Source organism: Diuraphis noxia, unplaced genomic scaffold, assembly GCF_037042655.1.
Source record: "Diuraphis noxia isolate RWA-SAM2 unplaced genomic scaffold, SU_Dnox_SAM2 contig0002, whole genome shotgun sequence".
Classification (NCBI taxonomy): domain Eukaryota; kingdom Metazoa; phylum Arthropoda; class Insecta; order Hemiptera; family Aphididae; genus Diuraphis; species Diuraphis noxia.
In genome coordinates, this window is record NW_028301712.1 from 80,748,698 (window position 1) to 80,757,923 (window position 9,226).

A 9,226-nucleotide genomic window follows, 5' to 3' on the forward strand; every position below is an offset into this window, starting at 1 on the left:
TCGCAGTGATGTGCGTGTGGGTCGGTATTCGGCCTCCGGGCACGGTTGTCTGGCCCGAATGCCGAGCGGAGCGTCCGGAAAACTAGGACTTGGGAACTTTTAAGGGGATTATCAAGCGGCCCCACTCGTCAAAGGACTTGCAGGCAACGTGTTACATGCGACGGAAGTCACGGAGGACATATCGTCGGACCAGATACATGAGTGGTGTTGACGGTACGCACGACGTGTTTAAAGACTATAGTAAACGCTTGTAAAGCGGCGAGTGGCGGGTCTCGACTGTTGCGGAAAAACGAAAACCGAAAAACACGACTTTTAGAGGAAAAAATAATGAATTATTATTAAAAAACAATAATAATAATAATAATAATAATAATAATAATAATAATAATGATATTTAATAGACGTCTAGCAGAGAGCAGTGTGGCCAAGTGATGGGAACATGCGACTACAGTCGCGTGTTGATCTCGCACTGCGTCTCTGCGAACACGATAATATCCGTTCATACCTTCCGTTTCCTGAACGTACTATATACGTGAAGTCGTGAAGAAACAAAACATTAAAATAAAAACCGTTAAAATTGTATAGATATTAAATTAATAACATTTTTAATTATATAGTTCATTAAAGCAAATGTTCAAGTGTATGAAAGTACGTTTTTTCAAAAATTAAATAATATTAATATTATTCTATTCGTTTACTTGTGTGGCTGTGTGTAGCTTTTTTGTGTCAATTCGATACTACATTAAATCGTTATTTACCATTCGGAAATAAATAATGATTAATAAATAAAATGAATACAACAAACGACACTAAGTCCATTCAAAGTTTTAGATTTCCTGGTCTTTAAAACTTATTTGTGTTTGCATCGTCGATTAACTGTGTATTCATATCTCATATTCTACTGTTTAGATTAAGAAAAATACATATTCTGCAAATGTGTTTATAATCTCACATCACTTTTTTTAATACCTATCCAATAATTAAATCAAAATGGCAATGGAATTGTTGGACATGAATGAAGATTGGAAACTGGCTAATAAACTAAGAATTGAAGATTCTGAACAATTTTACACTTTGGTTCGAATGCATTTGTCATTTATACTGGAATCCAACATTAAAGAGTGAGTTAAAATTTGAATATTCCAATTGTACATTTGTTCTTTTACTTTTTAATGTTCAGAGGGGATTGTTCAGTTGAAGAAAAATCAAAAATTAAACCTATTAAATGGTCTTTTATGAAAAAAGATAAATGTTCTGTGAAAGGTGTAATGGATGGAGCACCAATCACTCAAGAAGGAATTTGTCAAGTATATCAACTTATTGATTTCTTGTCCAAAGAAGAAAGTATGTACCTATTTTTTGTGTTATTGAATTGTACACATTCTTACTGAAATATTAGGTACATAGTAATTCATCCTAAAATAAATATTTTAGATATCATGCAAGAAGGTATCTTTCGTAGAAATGGTTCAATCACTCGACAACAAGAACTGAAATCACTTTTAAACCAAGGACAAACTTTAGATTTATACAACGGACAGTTTACTGTGCATGATTGTGCAACTGTTTTAAAATCGTTTTTAGCTGAACAACCTGAGCCAATAATGACAGAAGCATTTTACCCAGCATATTGTCAAATATCAGGTATCTCTAAATCAAACACTTAACAACATCAAACATTTATCATGATTTTATTCTAGAATTCTGTCAAAAAATGGAGATTAACAATAATAGTCAACGTTTACTGAGAGCGTTACAACTTTTACTGTTGTTATTGCCATTTGATAATTTAGTATTACTAAAAGATATCATAAAATTACTTCACTTTACTGCTAAACATTCAGACAAGAACAGAATGCCGCCAGACAATTTAGCAACATTATTTACTGGTCACTTAATTGTTCCAAGAAAGGTATATAGAAAGCCATTTCATCTTATAATTTTATATACATCTGCATATCTACATTTTTAAAATGTGTAAATTAATTGATTTAAAACTTATTTGTATAATGTATTTACATAATATATAGTTACCAGCAGAAGAACTTTATCAAATAACTCAAAATCTATCACACATTGTCATTTATATGATTAAATTAGGATTTGATTTATTCAAAATCCCACCAAATTTATCAGTTGATATTAGAGCTTATTGGTCCAAAAAAACCTTGAAACCTGTTAAGGTATAACATTGTTTTATTTATTTACTATATTTCGTATAAATAAATATAAACAATTATACAATACATCAATAGGAGGAAGGTACAGTTGCTACTACAGTGTTTTCATTCACTGACCGTACAACTACCACCAAAGAAAATGAAGAAAACCCAACAGTTAAAGCATTGGCTGAATTATATGCTCATGTACATAATCTACCAGAATCTGCAGAAAAGCGTAGAATGTTTATTAAACGTGTTAGCAATCACAATTCTGTTATTACACCAAATAGAAGTCTTACAAATTCTATCAAAGTATATAGTTTTATTGTTATACTAGGATATTTTATAATGTGCAATTATAATGTTTTTTTTTTATTTTAGAAACACATTTTTAAAAAAGGATCAAAGTTTAAACAAGGTTCAGTGAAATCTGAAGAACGGCAGCAATTAAAAGTAATAAATCACATATTTTTATTTTGTAGTAAAAATTATTATTTAACATTTATTCTCTTAACATAATCAGTAATAACTAACAAAATATATTTTTTTGTTATCAACTTTTAAATCAAAAAAATAAAGCTGACTTGGTATCTCTATGAACTATTTTTAAATTAAATTATAATAAGTGTTAATTTATTAGAACATATTAAGAGGACGTGATACCCGCATGTGTTGACTCCATCTTACAAGTGCATAGCAAATGTTATGCTCAGCAGATTATGTTTAGCTCCGTTAGTTTAATATTTAGAGTTAATCGACGTCTCATAGAAATTATATATACCATTATTATCTAGGACATATCATATGCTTTTTATTATACTTAATTTTAAAGTGAGTTATGAGAATTTTAAAAATACATACAATTTACAATTTTACAACACTCATAACTTGATTTAAAATATAATAAAAAGCCTTAGATAATAATGTAACCTTTAATTTTTTTAAAGAAGTTGATTAACTCTATATTTTAAACTAAAGGAGGTAAATATCTGCTGAGCATAAAATTTGCTATGTTACGCACTTGTAAAACGGAGACAACTCATGTGGGACGCGGGTATCATATCCTCTTAAACAATAGCTGAAAGAAAAAAGATAATTCTTGAACAAAAGTATTCAGTAATTATGACCTAAATCTAAATTATTTTTAAGCAACCAAAATAATTTATTTTAAATTCAAAACAATGCCATTACGACTAAGTACAACAATATTAATACAAACAATTATAAGAATACATATCCCAACATATATAAACGGTAATAACACTATTAAGTATTGACTAGTATTACATATAATTTGATAAATCTCACCATACTAATGTACATTAAATGAAGAATGTTACCATATATCATTTTATTTTACATTTAATTTAAAAATTAGTTGAGTTAAATTATTTGAAATTATAATTGTTTATAAAATGTATTCACTTCTTAATATAAAACTTAGTTGTTGAATTTTATTTTTGTATATTCTAACTTGAGGTATATTTATTAAAAATGATGGAAATTTACGTCATTCCTCTACAAAATTGAATGACAATGATTTCCATCTATCTTCCTAGACGAAAGGTCAAACATAATTTATTAAATACATTATTCACTGGGAGGTATTTATACTCTATGTTTCCTGATTGTATTACTATTATGTTATCATTTAAGCTAAATATTCTAACGAATCTCCTATTAAAAAATTAAGTTTAGAAAAAAAATCTTTCAGTTATTAAATTGAATAATTATAATAAACAACTTTAAAGTAAAACATAATATTTGGGTAATTAATTTAAAAAAATGATTGATGTTAATGGTGCTTTGTTTTGTGCTATTTTTATTCCTTCAAATTGCATGATAATACTAATCTTTGCATGTTGTGTCCATTGGTATGTGCTCAGCTTGCAGAAGAAAAATCCAAATCATCTACAACTACTTCAGATAAAGAGAATAAAGATGATTCATTTAAAATTAAGAAGAAAGGTGCAAAAAAATTACCAATTAAAGAAATTAAGTACTCAAAGATTGAAGACCATTGTTCACCCAAACTCAATCTTGATACACCAGTGGATTGTTTTTCTACACCTAATGTTGTTAAACGTATTAAACGTTGTACTAGTACTCCATCTGCTGTTACCCCACAGCAGCAACACCCTAATGATGATATGTCTCCAATTACGCAGTCAGCACAGAAAATGACCAAATCTATGCAGGTACTCAAGATGAGTTTTTTTTTATGCACAAAGACCAATGTATGCTTTTTAAAATTAGCTGCTACTAATTTATGTTAATTTATATTTATTCATATTGTATAAATCAATTTACACTTATTACACCAAACTTTTTTCAGGAAACCATGATGACTCCAAGAAGTCGAAAACCAGTAGTAGCATTATCAAACTCAAATATTCATAAAATGAAACCTTGTAACAGTGATTCAAGTATTTCAAATTTGCCAAGCCGACAGAGTCTAAACTCTGTATCATCTAATCCTTACTATTTAATGACTTCTGGAGATTCACTATCCAGTTCTTTTCGAGATTATTTATTCAGTCAAAGTGTTCTGACTGCTAGTCCAGTAGATCTCAGTTTTGGTGATACCAGCTCATCATCCACACAATCATTACTTTCTGATTTGGAAGATGACCAATTGCAATTTTCTAAATGTACCTCGTCAACAGAAAGTTTACCAAAAAGAAAACGTTTAACTAGTGAAAACTTTAACGAAACATTGCTGTGAGATAATTGTATAAATATTATGTTAAATTGTTTTTATTTATATATAATTAGAAAATGTATATTTTCTTCATTTTTGTGTCTTCCATGTATATAATTAAAAAAGATTCTTTCAAAAACCAAAACAAAGTGTTTTAATGAACTACTATCTATCCTAAAAGTGTGTATTCTATATGATGTCTGATTATTGTGTATGATGTATTGATTTATCAATAATTTGAAATAAAAAATTATGGTTATAGTATATTTCAAATATTTAAGTTTCTAAAGCATAAAATATTATATATTTGTAAACATATCATGTGATTCATTATTATTTATACTCTTGTAGTATGTTATTAAAGTACACATTTTTCATTTATGTTGACTCATCAATTTTGAGTTACATTTCTATTATAGTAAAAAAATGTAAATTTACAAATATATAAGCATTATAACTATGAAGTAATTATTAATTTAAACTATTTGAAGTAATTTTTCATTTTATAATTAATTAAGAAAAATATGTTAACTACATACTTTATGAGAAAAAAAGTCAAAATTTACCATTTACAGAAATATTAGTATGCAGTGGCGTATTTTTTTTTTTTTTTTTTTTTTTTGGGGGGGGGGGGGTGTCCTCCATGTCTTGACACCCCCCGACATTTAAAAAAAAGTCCTAATATATTGGACATTAGTGTTGTCACTTATTTTATAGTATACTATTTTTATCAAATGTAAAACTTCTTGTCAATTCCTATCATATTAATTTGTTAAAAAATTAATTCAATGTCTTTTTACATTAGTAAATAATACTAAACATTTTGTTTTTGAGGTTCAATAAATGTTGACACCCCCGAGAAATCAACCAAAATACGCCACTGTTAGTATGTTATTAGTAATAACAAACATTTGATGAAAATGTATTATAGAAGTATAATACTTATCAACAGTTACTCGTTTTTATATCACAAAATAACAATCGATAATATCAAAAGTTCTGTTTCATAACTAATTATATAGTTTTTCACAATTAGAGCAGGGCCGTAAACAGTGGGGGTCACCCCCCGAAATAATTTCTTTAAAAATTTAGTCAAATTTATTATATTCCTATTATTATAAAATATTTTTATAATTTGCTGTTGACTGGTTATCTGTTTATTAGTCGGGTATGATCGAGGTGATTACTGAGAACTACAAACGAACACAGAACTGTATAGTTGCAAATAGTACAGTTCTGCTGTATAGTTGCGATTTGCGATATACCTAGAAAACTCATATTTTGTGGATAATCTTATCTTATATTATTTCCGTACTCGATCGGACACCAAAAATTTCTATTGAATTGCTAAACTACAATAATAAAATCATCAAACGATTACGATCATTTAGTTTTAGTCCGTGTTCGGTATTTGAACGGTTATAACTTATAATATACGAGTAACGAGTGCGATAGTGTTATGGTTATTTTTGAGAGTTCTAACTTATGAAAACTGATTACATAACCAAATTTATTAAATATCATATATTTTATTATTTTTTTTTTACAATGAAAAGAAATAGGATCAACCATCATTATTCAATTTTGGTGTAAAAAAAATTAAAACTAATGAAGAAACTGAAAGTGAATCGAGTAATATTGAAAATATTGCAGTATGTGCATACAATAATCAAATACATTTCTGTTCTGTTCATAATACATATTATTTAAAGTTTTATTTATTTTTATTACTACCTATTATTCCTATTTCCTAAATATACTTACTTCTGAACACTGAACAAATGACATACATAATAAAGTTTGATTATTTTGCATAATAATTGTCACATAATAAATAATGAATAAGTAGGAAGAAATTGTTTTATTATGTTGCTGTACAATTTATATTGCTATAGTTTGTAAACCTCCCCCCCCCCAACCCCGAAATTTTATTCTGTGTACGTGCCTGAGTTAGAGCAAACGTTAGATTATTTATTTTTCTTAGTGCATGCATATAGTCTTGCAAATGTATTCGTAGTAATGAGTGATCATTAATATATCTGTCTGACATCAGTGATTTGTTCATAGTTAAAACGAAAGAACTTGGCGCTCCCTCACATACACATTCTATTGTCATGAATGCGACGCTGTGCGCGTAAACAATAAACAATGCGCTTTTTGTAAATCCTAACAATTCAATAAGGCTACTTCTGAAAACTGATTTGAATTTTTTAATACTTATGCCTGATTGAACTGATCGATCGGCCACACTTAGATTTTTAATTTAAATTTCGTATTAACAACACTTAAAATTGCATACACTTTAAATATTCAAACATAATTTATATGAGTTGAATAACGAAATTCGCGAAAAATGGGCTAATTAATTTTAAGTATTATAATACTTAATTCAAATTAAGTACTTCCTTTCTATAATCGCATTACTAAGTACATCGGAGAACATTTATACTTTACAGGAGACAATTTTTTTGGCTTTTTTTTAAGTAGGGCTTAAATATTTTTTAGGTGAAAAAAATATTGGTGAAATCGTAATTTGGAGCACTAAGTTAGTTTTGAAGTTGTATAGTCTTCCAAAGTTTGCGATTATAGGTACCTATACGTTTACGTATACCGCAACGTGTGATTAATTTTTTTATTTTCACAGAATAAGTTATAATAATACTAGGTATATTAAGTTGTTTTGCGGTTATGTTCAAGTAAGCAACAGACTAATGAGTATATTGTAACCTTGCCTGTTAAAGTCTTAGTATAATGTAAGTATATTATAGTGGCTCCGATTTTAAGTTATTTAACTTTAACATATTGCATACCAACTTTGAAGTGCCATAACATCGGAACTATGTTCATGTCCCAAGTTCTGACTTCACCATCGTTTTCGGTGTACTTAAATACGTAAGTTTAATAAAAAAAAAAAGGCAGGTAAGTCGTGTATGTCGCTCTGCTGTACAGTAGGTTACAAGTGGGTTACTGTAATGGATGGAATTAAATTTGAATCCAATGATATTATATCGTTGTACATGAAAGACGATTCTGAGCGAAGACGGTTTATCTGTCTAAGATATATTATAGATTATTAAAAATTTTCAAATCTTAGATATAAAAGGAACATTTTTTATGAATTTCTAGCATAAAATAATTTACGAATTTTCGTGATTTTTACATAATATGTTGTCAAAATTCAAACTTTGAATGCTTATAAAAAAAAATTGTGACTGTATTTCTTTTATTTTTCAACTGCAATGTTAGGAGCCTTGTATTAAATTTTCAAATCTTAGAATTAAAAAGAAAAACTTATATGATTTTCTATCTAAGATAATTTGAACATTGCCGTAATTTTTACGTATTTAGTCAAAATTTGAACTTTAAATGCTTATAAAAAAAATCATGCCTACGTATTTTTAATATTTTTTAACTGCTATTGCTATAATGTGTTAGAAGCCTTGTATTAAATTTTCAAGCTTTTCTACCGAACAAATAATTTTTTACGATATTTATAGAAAATGCCTATAAAAACATTCAGTCAAAATTTCAAGTATCTGCGGTTTTAGAGTTACACCAAAATAAGGAAATCGCTAAAAGTGAAAATCCAATGTTGTAAAAATTTAAATTTCAAATGCTCATAAAAATTTAATTTGAATTTCCGGTGGACTTTTTATTTGTGATAAAGATTGAAAAACTTGTAAGGAATCTTGTATTAAATTTTCAAATCTTAGATATAAAAGGAAAATTTTCTATGAATTTCTAGCTTAAAATAATTTGTGAATTTTCGTGATTTGTACGTATTTTGTCAAAATTCAAACTTTGAATGCTTATAAAAAAGAATTTTGACTATGAATTTCTTTTATTTTGCAACTGCTATTGTAACAATATGTTAAGAGCCTTGTATTAAATTTTCAAGCTTTTCTGCCTAACAAATAAATTTTTATCAATATTAATTTTAAAAAAACTAATAATGATCGAAAATTTCAAATACCTATGAATAAATCAACTCAAGTCGAAAATTTTTGAAAATTGCATGGTGGATAGAATATACTTATATAAAAATTCGGCGAAAATTTCATGAATCAAAGGTCATTTGTTTTAAAGTTACATCAAAAACCAAAATCGATTTTGTCGAAAAATGAGTGTGCGTAAAATTTCCCGTTTTTGCCTTAATTTTTAGTAGATTCACTTTCTGATCGAACGAGGTACTGAAGTCAAAAATTGAAGCACTTTTACTGCCCAAAACGTGATGACAGACACAAAAAAAAAACACACATCATGGTGAAATCAATACATTCATCGCTCCGCTCAGAATCTAAAATAGGTGTCCCGTAAAGAACAAATATGCCATAAAGCCATGTGAAATTTTCAAGTTTTTTAA

General features: G+C 27.9%; 1 protein-coding gene across 4 annotated transcripts; it reads left to right on the plus strand.

Moving 5' to 3' along the window:
* The first annotated feature begins 72 nt into the window (after nucleotides 1–72).
* RhoGAP54D (Rho GTPase activating protein at 54D) lies at nucleotides 73–5,012 on the plus strand. Of its 4 annotated transcripts, none has more exons than XM_089221062.1 (10): nucleotides 73–213; nucleotides 910–1,121; nucleotides 1,181–1,344; nucleotides 1,435–1,644; nucleotides 1,701–1,912; nucleotides 2,031–2,183; nucleotides 2,256–2,474; nucleotides 2,544–2,615; nucleotides 4,049–4,360; nucleotides 4,498–5,012. In XM_089221062.1, the coding sequence occupies exons 2-10, from the start codon at nucleotides 991–993 to the stop codon at nucleotides 4,885–4,887; spliced, it is 1,863 nt and encodes a 620-aa protein (XP_089077188.1). In that variant the 5' UTR covers nucleotides 73–213; nucleotides 910–990; the 3' UTR covers nucleotides 4,888–5,012. The 4 variants fall into 4 exon arrangements, with proteins under 4 accessions (XP_089077188.1, XP_015363296.2, XP_015363297.1 ...); XM_015507810.2 differs by lacking the exon at nucleotides 73–213 and adding an exon at nucleotides 394–648; XM_015507809.2 differs by lacking the exon at nucleotides 73–213 and adding an exon at nucleotides 663–839.
* Nucleotides 5,013–9,226: the final 4,214 nt, after the last annotated feature.

Bases quoted from the DNA above. Each gene is read 5' to 3' on its own strand.
- RhoGAP54D (XM_089221062.1), top strand. From the start codon at position 991: ATGGCAATGGAATTGTTGGACATGAATGAAGATTGGAAACTGGCTAAT. The intron at 2,184-2,255 runs GTATAACATTGT...ATACATCAATAG, and splicing joins AAACCTTGAAACCTGTTAAG to GAGGAAGGTACAGTTGCTAC. The intron at 2,616-4,048 runs GTAATAAATCAC...GTATGTGCTCAG, and splicing joins AAGAACGGCAGCAATTAAAA to CTTGCAGAAGAAAAATCCAA.